The sequence below is a fragment of the Cebidichthys violaceus genome, unplaced genomic scaffold (genome assembly GCF_023349555.1).
Source record: "Cebidichthys violaceus isolate CVI_PGR_0920_01 unplaced genomic scaffold, fCebVio1.0.p SCAF_53, whole genome shotgun sequence".
Taxonomy (NCBI): domain Eukaryota; kingdom Metazoa; phylum Chordata; class Actinopteri; order Perciformes; family Stichaeidae; genus Cebidichthys; species Cebidichthys violaceus.
The window spans coordinates 1,342,180-1,360,473 of NW_027176739.1; the positions used below are offsets into that span (position 1 = coordinate 1,342,180).

General features: G+C 43.6%; 1 protein-coding gene across 1 annotated transcript; it reads left to right on the forward strand.

The window, feature by feature from the left end:
• Window positions 1-3,444: 3,444 nt before the first annotated feature.
• On the forward strand, window positions 3,445-14,922 carry pitx1 (paired-like homeodomain 1). The gene is given in 6 exon segments (XM_068731773.1): window positions 3,445-3,478; window positions 3,481-3,509; window positions 4,574-4,628; window positions 9,395-9,544; window positions 10,704-10,906; window positions 14,186-14,922. Coding segments are annotated over 6 exon segments (1,020 nt in total). The 3' UTR covers window positions 14,735-14,922.
• Window positions 14,923-18,294: the final 3,372 nt, after the last annotated feature.

Here is an 18,294-nt window from a genome sequence, read left to right on the forward strand (position 1 = left end):
TTAGCCACGGCTACAGCGGTCGCAATGGCAACGCTACACATAAAAAAAAAATGGCCGCCGCTCTGACAATCGTGCTGCGATGATTTCAAGGGGATTAAATTGCTCGACGCTGGGCAGCTCGACAGGAAGGGAAATCCTTTTTTTGTAACATTGCAGCCGTTTGTCTAACTCACAGTCGGAGAGTCCACCTGCATGTCAACAAGCGACGACTAAAACTAGCAGTAGTAGTAATGCAAATGAACGACTCCATGCCTCAGCCACACACTCTTGTCACAGTGTAGGAACGCTACATTGCAGAAGCTCATCTTCTGTAACCGGCGCAACATTATTAAAGCGTGGGGAAATTAGCAAGCTAGCTAACTAGCATACAGGTGGCAAGGTAGCTTGTTGATTCCGCCACGCTTTAATGCTGCAGAAAAATGAGCCCAGCAGCGGGCTGGTGACCGGCGGGTCAAACGGTTCCTCCCTCCCAGCTTCCCCGCCGCTCCGGACAAGGACAAGCTACGTAGCTAACTAGCTAGCCGTCCGTCTCCATTTCACGGAACCCTCTGACGCGCGTCGTCACCGGAACTACCAACAACAATCACCATTTTCTTTTCTGTTCAACTCCTATTCCATTTCTACGAGAAGAACAGTCTGCAAGTGTGTGTGATGGTTATATGTATCTCTCACACACACACACACACACACACACACACACACACACACACACACACACACACACACACCTCTCCTGATAGGGCGTGAGCTTGTTTTCCACCCTTCCCAGTGTGCATCAGCCCCTCTGTTATTTAGGAATAACTATTTACGCTGCGGGGGTGACCATCAGACAGGTCCCGGCCACAGACACACACCTCCTCCCCCTTCACACACACTCCAAACTGGCTAAATAATCCCTCCACCTATTTGCACAGGAGAGATGAGGCCACGGCCTCACCTTCAGGGCACTACTTAACTCCTCGAGTCACTCGTTGAGTAATCACAGCATTCTCCTACCTGCCTGCCTACCGCCTAATTATAGAGAGAGAGTGTGTGTGTGTCGGACTCATTATTTAGCAATGCAGGCCTCACAGGTAGACAATTATGCAGGCTGATTTTGCATATAATACTATCTTGTGGTTACAGTTGCATGTGGAGGAGCTGGGGTCAGTGTTGCGGCCTTTAATGGGAGTCACAAGAACACACTTGTTGCTCCAGCCGAATGGTTGAGCTGCAGACTTTGAGTTGCAGCAATGAATGTGGGTCAAATTCATCTGTTAACCTGGTGCTGCCAGCTGTTTTGTGGTAGAATAAGAACATTAATGTCGCTTTTTTTTATTTATTTGGCAGCAAAATCGAGCAAAAGCTGCTCCTGGCTGTGAGTGCATCTCACACCACATGTCGATAAAGGAGCACAAAAAACAGCAACAACCAGAAAACAGCTGACGTGAGGACAGGTGAGAGATGTTTGGGTGTCTCCGAGAAGGCACCATGGGAAGGAGGTCCGTCCACGTCCTGGAGGGAGGCCCGCAGCTCGCCTTTAATCCCTCCAGGATCCCTCTCTCAGAGCCGGGCTTTGCCTCGTGCGCAGCTCTTGGCCGAGTTTAAAAAGGAAAGTGTAAGGGTGGGACACATTTCACACTTTCTCCCATGTCTCAGGCCAAAAGAAGGAGGTTGTAAACCAAGTATGTGGAGCTGGAAATATTCGACGCTGCCGTGGTTTACTGGCGGGACTGGCCGCGCGTGGGCTGCACTTCTCAGGCCGCGGACGGTTAATTCTGAGCTGAAAACAGATTTGATGCTTTTCAAAAAAGCCTATATGTTGAATTTAAATATATATATATATATTATATGTATACAGTATTATTTGTTTGATCGTTCACGGCTTTATTAATTAAAGGTTTACAGTCTAAATCTATGCTTTGACCTCGCCTGTGTTAGGCCCTATAATTAGATTTTTTGGGGGGGCATTTCATTCATTATTATAATCGTACTGCACCGCTCAATAAGTGTCCCGAATAATCAACGGAATTGCTTCAGTTTCAGGATTTATACAAGTGTTAGTTTTCGTCGCGTGTTGAGTCTCTGCGTCGCTCCGCCGCTGCAGCTCAAATGCGCACAAAGGCCTGAAGGTTCCTCCAAACATCTTCTGTTTCTGAAAATATCAATTCCTCTTTTTATTATTCATTCACGGCAAAATCTGTACTTCAGCCACATTCCCACGCAGCATTTAAGCCACAGAAGAAAACAATAAAGTATTGACCCATTTAAATTGTTTTGATTAATGTCAAACCAACAGCAGGACAAAATATCGCTTTAAAGCTGCAGGTAAATACTGGGATATGAACAATTGTTTAAATAATCATCCGTTAACAAAGGCGGGTAGCTTTAGGCTGCGATGTTCAGGCGGAATATTGTTTGCCGAATCAATTAATTGTGGAGAAGACAAACACTCTGCAGAGCCTGTCGGCTGTAGGTCAAAACAATTCATCTGTTTATATGCAAATGAACTGCTGCCGGCTGCATGAGGAATCTATCGTGTGTGACAAAGAAACAGATTCTGGTTAAATTAATAAATATCTTGAATCTAGAACAGTAAAAAAAAAAAAAAATACATCAGACGTGTGTGTTTCATTATTGAGACACTAGAGCAGAATACGTGAGAACAGATTATTATTAAAGTTTGCCCAAGTACAACACGACACGTGCAGGTTTACAGTACAGCTGTTTAAAAGTGGATTGGACTATAATAAATAAAATAAATGTAAGTGATTGCAGACAAATTATGAGCTCATGACACGGTTTTTTTCCTCACAGTCGCAGTCACAGCTCACACATTTAATAATAATAATAATAATAATAATAATAATAATAGAGGGAAATATGAGCAGCAGATTATTTTTAAACAAAAAATAAAAACGGCATCATTGCTGTTGTACCATCATTTTTGTAATTTTTAAATTAGTATAATTATTATTGCCATCACCATCATCACCATCATCATATTTAAGTATGTTAAATTATTATTCAATATTTTCTCTGCTCGTCGTTCTCATACTGAGGGTTGAGAAATAAGGATGAACATAAACGTTAAGATGAAGATCAGAAACTGAGAATAAAGATACACTTTGGTAAAACAATGAGGATGATGATGATGATACAATTGTGGAATTTGTTGCAAAAATTAAAAATGATGAAGATTAAAAAAAAGAAAAAGCACTGAGGAGGAGATTGAGGGTGTATGGGATGAAGAGGATGACAATGAGGGAGGTAGCGGCGGGAGGGGGGGGGGGGGGGGGGGGGGGGCTGTCGGTTGCGGTATCGTGACGTCACCGCGAGGCGTGCTGCAGACCGCTGGCGAAGAAAACCAAACCAGCACCGCAGAGACGCAACCAAAGCGCTGAATATCGCGGACGCAGCGTTTACGCGCAGCCGACGCACAGAGTGGATTTATCGAACAGCTGCATGGGGGAAACTCTGAGGCTTTATTCATTTTGTTTCTGTCGTCTGCCTCCGTTGGGCACCAACTGGTGAGTAGAACAAACACCTCGTCTGTCCGTTTTCTGAACGTCAGCTCAGGGAGTCGGTCAGACGGTTGGCTGCCTTCTCCATTTTGACCGTTTTACGCTTTGGGTGTTACGAACACGAGTCACACGCACGAGTCCGCGCTGAGCGTGATGGAGAAAATGAAAAGTGCTGACCTCATTGTCACAGTGCGTGTTGTCGGCTAGTTGGGGTCAAAAATGCTGTAGTGACCGTAGAGAGGCCGGAGGCTTACTGGATCCATCTTTACGCACAGGAACGACTGACAGAGATAAGAAGCAGCAGAGCGTATGAGAAGCTAGAATAGAGTCTGTGCCGTTCAGAGTGGCTGACTATCATTACCATTGTTATTCCTCATTCCCCTATAATATCTGACTGATGCCTTAAATGAACCAAATGAATAGAAAGTGCAGGCGGGGGCGCGCCAGTGAAGCGTGTGAACACGGAGGGACAGAAGGGAGCTGAGCGAAGATTTACCGAAGAAGACATAGAGCAGCAAATGGATTCCTGTAGATAAGAGGGGCTCTCTCTGTGTGTGTGTGTGTGTGTGTGTGTGTGTGTGTGTGTGTGTGTGTGTGTGTGTGTGTGTGTGTGTGTGTGTGTGTGTGTGAGCGCGCGCGCACTATAATGGCAAAGGTAAACTTTGGGATGTTGGGTAAGGGACGAAACGAAGCATAAAGCTGTGTGTGGAAACAGAATGATAGCGTGAATGTGTGAAGGCCTTGGTGAACGTTTTGGAGTAGCTGTTAAATAAAGTACTTTTATTTATTTATTTCTGTTTTGGCTGCATTGCCTTGGAATTGTCCATATATGATAATTATATTTTCTAAAAAAGCAAAAAAGACTTCAACAAAAATATGACGTTTTCTGCAAGAAACGTTCTGTTACAGGATTATTTTAATTCATTAAGTGCAGTGGCTAAAATGTGATTTTTGTATAATAACATTATTTGGTTTAAGAGGGGAAAACACATGTATTTGTATATTTTTATAACTGTATTTATGATCTTTGTAAGTGTGATCTGCAGGATGCGTTTCTTCTTGTTTTGCAGCTAACTGGAATGGAACTGAATCTGTCGAAGAATGTGATTTCTTGCGGGGACGCAGGTATGACTTCTTCTCTCCACGACTATATCATAAATCATAAATGTCTCAATAGAGTTACACAACTAGACGCCATCATGTACAGCAGAAGGATGCTGCAGTCTGCACGTGAGGACCTACCGTACCTCTCGGTTTTGGCGCAAGGTCACAACTTGTTGTTGGCAAATCTCGCAGCACACAAGCTGTTCGTGTTCACAGGCAGCTGCTTTCAGACGCAATATGTTTGATATGCGGGGAATGAACGCACGCGGCGCATTTACGACATGGCGACACGCGGACAGATCGCACAATGAGACGCAAAAGAGCAGAAAACCAAATGAGCGCCAAACAATGGTGCCTATGGTTGAGTTTTATCTATTTTCTTCTACTTTATTATTTTGCGTGTCTGGGTTACGATGATAATGATTTCCTGGTGAGTCAAAAAAAAAAATCAATGCAAATAGAAAGCAAGCAAAACAAAAATTAAAAAATGTTTTATTTAAAAAAAAAAAAGCTTTTCAGTAAATCTGGATTTAATCACAGAGCAAAGAAAGACCGTCAGACGGACACGTGAGAACTTCAGAAAAGATCCGCGGGTTTTTTCCAAGACATTTAAATGGCAGACGTGCACGTGAGACTGGTCGCCTACACTCCTTTTAATTTGTACATGTTCTTTCATTTGTAATAATAGAAGCAGCTTCAACATGAAAGGCCACGACTCATAATTATTGTAAAGACAAAGAACGAGGTTTGGAATGCTGCGCGTGCTTGTATTAACGGAGGCCGGAGAATCTCAATGAACGGATCAGAGGCACAGTGGAATGTTGATGCTAAAACACAAATGTGCGTTTTTATTGGGGTTTGGAGGCTAGTGACGATAAAAAAAAACCCTGAAAAAAACTCGTGCGTGTGCGACAAATGTGTATTTCCTGAAGGATAATTCCATCTCAACTCAAGTCATCAACCTTTTCCCTCCACACAACCAACAAGATGCACAAAACAAGCCGACATTTTACAGCACGCTGTACAGCTCTGCCTCGTGAGTATGACGGTCATTAGAGGTTATTGTTTTATTTACTCCCGCCTCCCTTCTCGTCAGGTTGTTTATTGGTTGTCAGACAGGCCTTGGACCAAGCAGGGAGACCATCACCAAGGAAATAATCAGCTCTGTCCTTCTCCAGTTACGCACCGGGTCCAGTTACATATCCACTGCTGCGCTGCCTTTGAATCTGCTCGCCAGCTTTAGCGTTCTATAGGCCATGCTTTGTTGTGTTGGCCCCCGTGGCTCTGTAGCTTTACTTTGTTTGGTTGCCTTAAGAGAGGAAAAAATAGACCATTATTGTGCGTGTTTGGTGTGTGATTAACGGCGGTCGCGGAGTTTATTTTCACTTCTTGGAGGACAGAATATGAGTGTTTGCATTTCCACTGGCCTTTAACCTGTCCTGCCGGATGGAAAGGCTTTTTAACTCATCCATCACACGCAAGTGCCCTCCAGAGCAGAGGAGGAGCGGAACGCGGGCAGGGATGCGGGCCGAGGAGGCTGGCTATTTAGATTACCTCCATCTATCAGCCTGGAATATCTGCTGGAGGACAGAGGGAAACCTCCGCGTGCTGTAAGCCTTTAATATCTCGATGGGGACGTTAGGGGTCAGCGGGTTTATGGGGACGTTTGTTCTACTGTAGAATGGATACATTCCGATTTCCCTACGACAAGCCAACGTGACGTCACAATGTGTTATTCAGTTGCTTTCCTAAACGTATTGCAGAAAGACCTCAGTTGTTTTTAGTAATGATAATAATCACCGTATATTGACCCACGTGCACGCAATGCACCCACTAATCCCGTACTAGCACGCACCAATTTAGAGTTGCAGTCCACTCCGTCTCCACAACCTGCATAGTAAATACCACCTGCTGACACGATGGGATGTCCAGGTCCTCGAGGTCACATTTAACAAAACAAAAAAAATGCATCTTGCGCACAGAATCCCACTTACGCGCTCGTGTTTGGTTCACCCGCTGCAGCTGAATTCTGGGGTTTTTTTGTGCCATTTTTCCATTTTGCGCACCTTTCCGCAACTCAGAATGCACGTGCACGGGTAGGGGATGTTGGTTTTCTGACCAATGGCACTTCAGTAAGTAAGGGTCGAACTTCTTACAGGCGCTGTACTGCACACAACAGGCCATAGTGACGCACGCTGGAGATAATGACGATGTGATATTTAAATCAAAACCACTGGATATTCTGGATATTCACACTTCTTAAATTAATTACTATGGAAGGCCTGTAATGTGTAGGAATAGAATGTGGGACCTTCTCAAGAACAGCTGAGGCCGAACACATAGGTGGAAAAACAAAAGCCACGTGATTGTTGAAAGCTTTGCACAATTGTCTTTTTAAGAAAAGGCCTTCGGGGGAGTTTTCCGGTCGGACGGGGATCTCGTGTCAGACGTCGCTGTCACACAATGGCCGAACACGCTCGAGACTGGCGCCGGCGACAGTCCCGAGTCCCAGACGGCGAGGCGTGCACGAGCCGGTGCGCATTTCACCCGACACAAGCTGAGCCACGGCAAGTCAGCAGGTCAGCCGGCCCCACGTATAGCGTCCAGTCTGGGGTTCAAAAAGTGTGTAAACTGACGTCATGAGTGTTTTGCACTTCGTTTCCTGGTTGGTCATTTAGTCACCTCAATAGATTGGGTTTGCCGTTGTGTGTGGAAGGTTTGGATTGTTAATATATCATATAATAATATATATATGACTATCATTATTCAGTAGGCAACTTCATTCCAGGAAAAAACACACACACATTGTTTAAATAGAAACAAGTTTCAAATGTTTCCCTTCTTTTTAGAGAAAGAAATATGATTTGAAGTGTTCAGTAATCGATTCCATCCTCAAGTGTTGCACATGCGCAGTCACTCTGAAAGAGCTTAATTATAAACACAACACGTAGATATGTGCGACAGAAAGAAAGTAGATGACTGACAATAAAACTACCCATGATGTACCAGATCTACATGATTAACAACAAGGCCTCACCTGGAGCCGACCTGACTTTAGACTAATTGATACCAAGACGTTTGGCCTCCGTGTTTGGTGAGCATGCGCGTTTGCTAACAAAGAGATAAGTATGATGCAGCTGCTGAACTTTAACTCTCTCTCACACACACACACACACACACACACACACACACACACACACACACACACACACACACACACACACACACAGTCCAGTCAGCATCTGGACGGAGCTCTATTCACCACACTGAGTGACGGTTACATCTCACTTTGACCGCGTTGAGAGTCAGTGCCCGCACTGTGCATGCGCGTGAGGGATCAGAGACTATAATTAGACCAGAAAAAAACACATACAGACATTCCAACATCTGAGTTTTCACAATTCTAACCAAAATAGGCCCCTATACTTGATTTGGTTTGGATACTTTGAGTCTCCACGGTGGCACAGCAGATAGAAAGCGGAACGCAGCCCGTTCAGCGCTGTGGGTCACCACGAGGAGCCACATCCAGGTCTGTAATCAGATCACATTAGCGGACCATCAACCATAAAGGGGTTCCGTTCTGAGAGGTCCTGGATCCAGCAGTATATATTCAGACCACATGAGTGCGCGTCAAAGTTGAGAACCTTTTAATAAATGGTATTTATGTCGTTATAAGTGCCGCGCGCACAGATCCGCTGCTGTCAACAGATTATTCATCATCAACTCATTTGTGGATAAATCACGGACGTGTGTCTCTGCTCTGTCGGGCTTCCGTTAGTCCCGATTGTTTATTTGTCAAAGTGAAACGCTGATAGAGCGACACTTGTCAGTTTACAGTGCGGGTCATTAATCACACACACAATCATCTTCATATCGCGCGCTTTTCATAGTGAGGAAACAGTAACTGGGCAGGTCCGTGTTGGAGGGCAAATGTTTACTCAGCTCGGTACATATCCGAGATGTACAGCACATTGTGTGTGTGTGTGTGTGTGTGTGTGTGTGTGTGTGTGTGTGTGTGTGTGTGTGTGTGTGTGTGTGTAGAAGCGCACCCAGCTGCGTTGCGCTGGACCAACATTCAAACATGCCTGCAAGAATAAAAGGCCCATTTTACTCCCGAAGAGCAAAGCGGTGCATCGCGCGCTCCCGACGAATAGAGTCAAAATGAACGCTGTAAAAGATGTCCGCGTTAAGCGGAGTCTTTAAAGTGAACACACTCTTGTTTTGCTCCAATAGGACGCTTTTTACGTTTCCTCTCCACCTTACACGGAGGAGATTTGCTGATTTGCACGTGATTAAAGAAAAAACAAGTCTTATTAACGGCATCATTTTTCCCACTTGTTTCCTCTTGACGTCAGACGTGTTTGGATGGATGCGGTTTTTTTTCCTTTTCTTGCAGCGGGCTGGCGTAGTGGGTGGGACTCGCTCATTTTGGGGAGGTTTTACGCAGCAGATGGGCTGGGTCTCGCGTGTGGGTTGGAGAGCCGGAGCTTCCTCTCAGTCGCAGCGGGCAGAAGCTATTTTCCCCTTGCAGCGGAGAGAAGCAGAGCGCGCCGGGCCGTCACTGCTGTGTGTTTTGTCTTTTCCTCCAAGTCCTTTTCTTCGTGGAAGAACTACAGTTCGGTGGAACTCCTTCCCCGTGTGATTCCTCCTCTCATGTCGCGGTGTGGTGTCTGGCAGCGGGTGGATTTTTTAAGCTTTTGAGGAACGCTTTGTGCACCCCCAGGATTCACCCTCCTCCTCCTCCTCCTCCCCCCGTTTCCCCTCTTGTACGCATCCTTCTCTTCAAGGTGGGATGAATTTGGACAGAAACGCAGAGGCAGCGAGAGCACCGCCGGCCCGCGACCCGGCCCCCGCGTTTCATTTACCGAGAACTCCAAACAGCAGTCGGGAAACTTTAGAGAACTCAAGCAGCGAGTCCTCGGACACAGAGTTGGCAGGTACACAGTCAACAGTTCTTCTTCTGAGTGCAATAACAGTTTATTTTACGTCTCCATGAGCACGTTTACGGTGGGCTGTCAGAGACACCTCGACACTTCGATGCTACGGGAAAGCAGACAACTTGTGTCTCAGTGTTTGTTTATTCTCACTGCGATGACGATTTATTTCCGTGTGTTACGGCGCAACATGCACTTGGATAAAGTGCATCGAAAATAATTTCCATTCAAATTTGAATTTGGTCCATTTCTGCTCCGAAGTCGAATGCGCATAAATGCAACAGAACGGGGAGAATAGTGCGGGTTTTTTCTGTGTTTTTTGTTTATCGCGCTGGCTGAAGCAAACACTTGGCACAGATCTCGGAGTCTGTCAGGGAAAAATGTGCAGAACAGCCTGGCCTGCTGTCAGTAAATGCATTAAAACTAACTATAAATATTGGGCCCGTCCACCAATCTAAACGGAACGCCAGAACGTCTGCAGGCTGTTAACAATTCTCGGAGAAGCTTTTTGTTCCTCGACTTGGACACTTTCTTTTTTTTTTCTTTTTTTTTTTTTTTAAACAAAACCTAGACTTGTTCTTCTGTCTCACTCCATGTGAGGAAAACAGCAAATATGGAGGAATGTTTATTTATAATTTTCCTTTGTTTGAATTATTTATGGGGCTTAAATACAAAGAATAATGTTGCGGCTTTAAGTATCAGGTTGATTTTTGGCAACATTTGAAGAGTGTTCCCTTTTTGTAATTAACCTTTGCACGTGTTGACCCTTCAGTTTAATGAGGCACTCTTGTGAGAACACGAATACGAGATAGCGGTGGGGAGATAAGAGGCAGACCTCTTCGTAAAGAAAGTCATGTTGATCCAAGCGTGTTTGAGAGAATCGATACAAAACCCTCAGACATGTTTGGAAATGTTTGGCTTTAATATGGCACTTCTCACCTGGGGCTTTATTTAGTAAATCATTGATTTACAGCTTTGGAGTTGTTTGTTTCATGCTGGCAGAACTTGTTTGTTATAGTCGACTTCAAGTTTGAGGTCGTTTGGTGTTTGAAACGTTTAACTTTTAAGGTTAAAATATACAAAAAAAAAAATGGTAATGATGCAATAGTTCAATACAAAAGCTGCGGCATGCAATAGTTTCACCCCGATGTATGATCCGCAGAAAAGGAGAGGAGCGCTGAACACAGGAGCGATGACGGGAACGCGGACGATCCCAAGAAGAAGAAGCAGCGGCGGCAGCGGACTCACTTCACCAGCCAGCAGCTGCAGGAGCTGGAGGCCACTTTCCAGAGGAACCGCTACCCGGACATGAGCACCAGGGAGGAGATCGCCGTGTGGACCAACCTGACCGAGGCCAGAGTCCGGGTAAGAGGCCAGCAGGGCCGTGCGTAATGCGTGCGTAAAAAAAAAAAGACGATTTGGGAGATAAATCTCAACGTTATTGGGTTGGAAAAATCTTACCAAAAATATATGAAATAACTCCAACACACATGAAGCAAATAATCAACAAAATGTTTCGGGAAATAACTAAATAATTCTAAGAATATTAAAGCAAAAAGTAATTCTAACAATAAATTAACATTTTAATACGAGAGTCACACTGTGCATGATTGGTGCTCCGAATTTATACTTCTTGTTCCAACTAACATTTTGATGCAAAATTGACCATCGACTTGTCCAAACCAAAGCTATTTTGAAAGATATTGCAGATGGATCTCCATGATTTTGTCGCTCATTTGCTCTTCATTTGGATTCCATGTCAGGACACGAGACAACATTTAGATGTGTTCTTTGTGGCTTTGAGGTCTTTACAGTGTCGCTTCTCGCTTGCTGCCAACTGAATGAAAGCGTGAATATCCCGCCTTTTCACAGAATCCATGTGGATTACTGCAGTGACTGTCATGATTCAGAGACGCACTCAAGTAAAAAAAATAACTGGCAGATTTGTAAACTGCAGCGTTGACAGATATCAAGTTCATCCAAACAAAAAATAGGTCTTCCATTATTATAAAAAACACGTGCGTAATTGTCAACACCGCGCGCATTTCTGACACGAGCAGCACTAACACGGGCCCGTTGGCGTCAACACATTTCACGTTGAAACGTAAGCAGAAGCCGTCTGTAACTACTGGAAATGACATCTCTCTTCCGGAGCGTGTATCCGCGCTGCCAATGCAGCCAATGGAGGATGCTGTCTTTTGATGACATCACCGCCCTTATCTGTCCTCGTGGAGGAGACGGTCCGTAGCAGCCAGATCCATGGAGCTGTGCGATTGAACAGGAACGGCGCGTGATTAAAATCCAGTCACGTTTACGCATCACGGCGACGTATTTATAACCGTTTAATGTGGGAACTAAATGACACAGCAAGTTCACCACGCGGGTATCTAGTAGACGGTGCTGGACGGAAGAAACGTGCGTCAAAGTAAAAACAATTGCAGTTGGTTTTCATTTACAGCAGCTGGCGCCTGGCTGCCCGTCCTTGCACGAGTCCACCGTCTCAGATTGCATTAAAAAATGCGTTCAGCTATTTAAAGTGCAGGGGAGTCTCCGAACCAGTTCAGAGAGCTGGGCCTCCATCTGTGGAGGGTGAAGTTCAAACAGCGCAGCCTTTTATTTTGGCGGAATAAAAAGAGAACATTTACGAAAATTATTTTTTTTAAAAGAAGGTAGGCCTACGTGGCGTGACGCCAGGCAGCCTGAATATTTGTGATTCATATCTGAACATTTATGAAACATGTTTTGACATTTCAAAGTGGGTGGACTTGACCTTTTAAGGTCTTCGGTGTTTAGACAGATTCTATCTTGAGATTGAATGAGATTTATTGTGAATGTTTCCATCGTTAAATAGCTTAAATAATGACGTATGTGCTTGTTAACATGCCGTTAAAATCTATATTATTATTATTATTATTATTATAATTATTAAATATATGATTGAATTTGTATTTATTTAGTTATTTGGCTCGGGACAGGAAACTGAGACGGGAGGTGCGGAGAGACGCAGCTCTCCGTCACATCGCTCACGTCTTTGTGGACAATTTGTCCGCAGCACCCTGTCCCCCGCGCGGCTATAAATAGCCCGTCCTATGGTTCCACTTGTAAACTGTTTCTACTGGGTATTAAAAAATGACTCGCAGAGTGCAAAGTGACGGACATTTTGTCGGGCTTCGATAAGGCCTGAGGATATCCAGAGGCGCGCGCGTCTGATCCACGCGGTTACAGTTTGATTCATGCTGTAAACTGGTTTTATTTTTGGGACGTCTGACCTACATGCTGCCACACACACACACACACACACACACACACACACACACACACACACACACACACACACACACACACACACACACACACACACACACACACACACGCCTCACGCGTATGTTGAAATGTAACTATTTTATTTAAATGAAGTCATGAAACACCACAATGCATGCACGAGCTTTTAAATACGTCATGACTCGAATTTCATCGCAGAAAATATTAATATTTGGAGATTAATTTCTCACAAAGAATAATGTTTTATAGAAAACGTTGTCGAAGAGAAAAGTTAGTCGTTTCATTATGTTTCTGTCTCCAAATATATGTTGCTTTAAACAAAGGCTTTAATAAATAGACAATTCAAAACAAAACGCGTTGTTCGTTTGGAAGAACAAGACTTTCACCTTCCGCCCCATAGAGTCACTTTAGAGCAAATTGAAGGAGACTTCTTCTGGACTCTAGAGCAGCTTCTCCTGTAATTTAAACGCCTAGCTGGAGTGAGTGAGGATTGTTATGCGAGGAGACAAATGGGACCACGTTTGACGTGTTCACTGGAGGGACCGGAACACAGGTCCAGTCAGGACTTGAGCACTCTGAAGATTGACTTTCACTTGATGATGAACGTGCATTTTTCTAAAATTATAACTGATTTGTGTGGCCATATATGATTAAAATATAAATGTATAGAGCCTAACTGAAACCTTTGACCACGGAGTAAATAAGTAAGTAAGTAAGTAAGTAAGTAAGTAAGTGTGTGTGTGTGTGTGTGTGTGTGTGTGTGTGTGTGTGTGTGTGTGTACAGTCTGGTCCTTTTATGCTGTGTTTACAAACTGTTGTAAACAAATCTTTAGACAACTGAGGACATTAAACAGCTGGATCATCAACGAGGGACTCTGCAGCTTCACATCTGGAATTTTGCTGCAGGGCTATTGAGTGTAAAATATACATAACACACATTACTTATACTGTGTGTGTGTGTGTGTGTGTGTGTGTGTGTGTGTGTGTGTGTGTGTGTGTGTGTGTGTGTGTGTGTGTGTGTGTGTGTTTTCTGCAGCCAACAAACCCTGAAGCCAGCAGCACTTTTGGAGACTCAAACATGCGCAGAAATATTATTCCATCAGTACAATTTATGAGAATGAACACAAACCAAAGTGAAGGCCCATTCAGCTTGTTGATTGTTAAATACAAAACAAGATACTGCCACATAATTGTGACTTGATTTTGTCCTATAAGACGATAAGTTAAATAAAGTGGACAAAATCAAATATTTTAGGTTCCAGATTTATACTATTTGGGACTCTTCAGGGGACCGTTCTGCTCCTCAAAGTTCCCGCAGTGGGCCTATAACCGTGTGTGTGTGTGTGTGTGTGTGTCCTCCAGGTGTGGTTCAAAAACCGCCGGGCCAAGTGGAGGAAGCGGGAGCGCAACCAGCAGATGGACCTGTGCAAGAACAGCTACCTGCCGCAGTTCAGCGGCCTCATGCAGCCTTACGAGGACATGTACCCGGCGTACACCTACAACAACTGGACGAACAAGGGCCTCACCCCGGCGCCGCTGTCCACCAAGAACTTCACCTTCTTCAACTCCATGAGCCCGCTCACCTCGCAGTCCATGTTCTCGGCGCCCAACTCCATCTCCTCCATGACCATGGCCTCCGGGATGGGCCACTCCGCCGTGCCGGGCATGCCCACCCCGGGCCTCAACAACATCAGCAACCTGAACGGGATCGGCGCGTCCGGCATCAACTCGGCCATGTCGCCGTCCGCGTGTCCGTACGGGCCGCCCGGCTCTCCGTACAGCGTTTACCGGGACACGTGCAACTCCAGCCTGGCCACGCTCAGACTCAAATCCAAACAGCATCCAACTTTCGGATACAGCAGCCTGCAGAGCCCCGGGTCGAGCCTGAACGCGTGTCAGTACAACAGCTGACGGGACCAAAGCGCGGCGTAAATGTTACAAAAAATTAAGAAATATATGTGTGTGTGTGTGTGTGTGTGTGTGTGTGTGTGTGTGTGTGTGTGTGTGTGTGTGTGTGTGTGTGTGTGTGTGTGAGATAAACGGACACGGTGTCAGAGCTTACAGGCTACCTGCGATTCGGGGGGAGGAGGAGGAGGGGGAGGAGGGGGGAGGGGGGGTCAAAGACAACTAAACTGGATTAGTTGCAATCATTTTTCAAAAAAGAAACAAAAAAAGAAAGAAAAAGTGGATTATGCGGGTTTTATGTGTTTACCAATGAACTTGCACAGCAGTTGAAAATGTTTTTTTGTTTTTTTTTAAATGATGAAGACGTGTTACATTGCTGCATTGTACATATATAAATGTAAATATATATACAGGCTTAACATATGAAACACACGATGGGATTTTTTTTTCTTTTGTGCTTGCTTGCTTTTGGAGGCTGGCAGAAGGGGGAGGAGGGGGGGAGGGGGGTTAAAGACTAATTACACAAAGTGTGGAGCTCATCAAGAATCCGGACTCGATGAGAGAAAAGACATCCAGCTCATAATGTACATATTTTATACTGCTTCTGTGTGCTTTCTGTCTCTGCAGGGAGCCACCGGCCCGTCCGGTGACTCTACTCTGACATGTTGTTTCTTCTCATTTGTGTTTGCTGAAATAGAAAAAAAAATAGAAAAAAAAGCCCCGCATGTTTAAACTTGAGTGCAACGTGTTTTGTACGATAATGTAAGACTTTGCAGAAGTTCATTAGCCTATAAAACTGTATAATACGACAACAACAACAAAAAAAAGAGGTGATTCAAAGTCCTCGTGTGTTTATGGTGACATGTTTGTTTGAATAAACTCCAGGAAAAGAGAGATTTATTTCAAGTATGTTTTAGAGTCGTGTTACTCCTCAGTGAAGAATTGACTAAAGACCCGCAGACACTTATCTCAGAAATATGAAGATTGTTTTTAAGCATCAACGGGACGAACCAGGAGTTATTTTATTATTATTCCTTTTGCTCAGTTTAAAGCGTTTTCTTTCACTTTATTGCACATAAAAAGGGAAATAAATCCAATGGAAACTCTCACACTTCAATATTTTATTTTCTAGAAGGATCATTCTCTAAAGCCTTATTTAATATTATTTGTATTTGGTGAGAATATGAAAATCACGGCTCGGTGCAGAAAAGAGTAATTTTCTATTTGATAGCATGCATCCAAATCTAGACTTATGATTTGTGCTTGAACCTTGCTCTCGTTATTTACGCTATAAGAGCGCACGTGGCTGAAGTCGGAGTCACTCGGGACACCAGCAGACTCCCGTTTTGAGGAATTATAATCAGAGGATTTAACAAAAAGAAAAAAGACATTTTATTATTTAATTAGCTGCAAAAATACGAAACTCTCAAACAGGTGTGTGTGTGTGTGTGTGTGTGTGTGTGTGTGTGTGTGTGTGTGTGTGTGTGTGTGTGTGTGTGTGTGTGTGTTTAAAATGGAACGCAGCGTACTTCTTTGGTCGACAATGATAAGTGTGTCAATCAAAATGAATTCAATCAATACCGTATCTCGTGTTCTGACACCTGCAGAAATCCCCATATCTATATTACTCAGCGTGACACTGATATTAGCGCGCGCGCACACACACACAAATGCCGCAGTAATGACTGCTGTGTGCTCAAAGTGATAGCGCGCGCTGTGAGGTGAGGCTGGTGAGGATTAGAGGCAACACTTGAATAAACCATCGAATGTAAACTCATTTAAAAAGCGGGTTCTAGTGAGCTTTTTAACTTTCATTCTCTAAACTAATATTAACCTGTTGATAGAAGTGAGTTTATGTTCATAGTGTGATTTGATTAAGATCTCATATAGTGGCTTTTTATTCTTGCTCTATCTTAGCTATCAAACGGGACTTTATGTTGACGTTAAAGCGTCTTTTTTTTTTGGGAAATGTAGTCCTATAATATTTTACAATAACTGAATAATTAAAAAAGAGACCACAACACCAATATAATATATCACTGCGTCTCTAAAGTACAATAGTCTCATAATAACTTGAAACATGTCCGACACTCAGAAGTGACGTAATGTGTGAACTTTAGGCCTTTTTCTATTTCTATTAAATGTAATATTCAATATTGATTTGTAATGTGTCCGTGATATTAAACATTGAGTTAATGTTAACCCGAAATACCTTTTTGAAAAAAAATGTATTATAATATTCCTGACACTAAAAAGTCAGATTTTTGGTAATTGTTCTAATTATTTTGTGACCCGTATGTTTACAGTGTGAACTCAAAAGTGTTGACTTCGGTGCCTTTTTGGAAAATGTCTCCTATACGGACTCTAATTTAATATTTCACCACAACATGTATCTCTTATAATAAGCCTATAATATTCCTTTAATATTTAAAAAAAAAAAAAAAGGTAGATTATTGAACTTGAGGTTCTTTTAAAAACATCTTCTATATTGGATCCATAAACATGTGTTAGTGTGTCTGGCTTCTTGACTTCATGGCGTCTTTTTCCTATTATTCTTACCTAAATGATATTCCTATAATATTGTATCTTCACCTGTAGCGTGTCTGTGATAATCAAAAGAGAGTTTATGAATCACCTGTATAAAACATGTGTGTTATTTTACCACAGTGTTACCTCCTACATCATATTTTACCGTATCGTCCTGTCACTTCATAGACCGAGGTGTGCTTCGGTGATTTGATCTCCTGTCGCAGACTAAAACATATCATCTATATCATAAATCATATTTCCTCACCTGTTAAACGCACTGCTGTTACTACTTCAGTAAGTCCGTCACAGGTTCACCGAAGCTCTCTTGTCGTTGAGGTTCACCATTCATAAGTCGTAACAGTAACATCAGCAGCGCACGCGGCTCACACACATTCTTTCCTGGGGCGTGCCCGCGCGCATGGCGCTAATGCGCAGAGCGCATTTGGGTGGGCATGCGCACTTGGCTTGTGATCGCAACTATCCGCTTTGATTTGGGAAATGTTTAACGAGTGCACGAAGCGCACCCGAGGCTCATAATGATTCGTAAGAAAAACAAAAGCGCGCATGCTGTCGTAAATGTGACCCATACTACTTGTTTCCGGGTATAAATAAGACCGTGAACGCCCCTTGAACCAAGAGGGCAGAGTTCAACACGCCGCTTTACAGCCGGTACATATTTGAACTGGTGTTTCTCTGGTGAGGAAGTCCCCACTTCTCCTTAATGATTAGAGATAGTGCCGCGGGGCGGAAGGAGACAAAACACAACCATGATATCAGAGGTTTCCTTCCTCTCTCAAGAACTCACTAATGGATTTAGAGGGAGAAGATGAGAATAAGTTACAAGAAATAACCAAACCAAATACAAAAAAAGGGTCAACCGATCTAAATTTCACATTTTTCTGGACATTTCAAGATGTCACAACTGAGATGTTATTTATGATGGGATGTTTTCATGGTTTCATGATATTCCATTGAAAAAGGAAACAATCGTCTGATTATTCAAGAATGAAAACACCAACTTAGAGTCGCAGCATCAA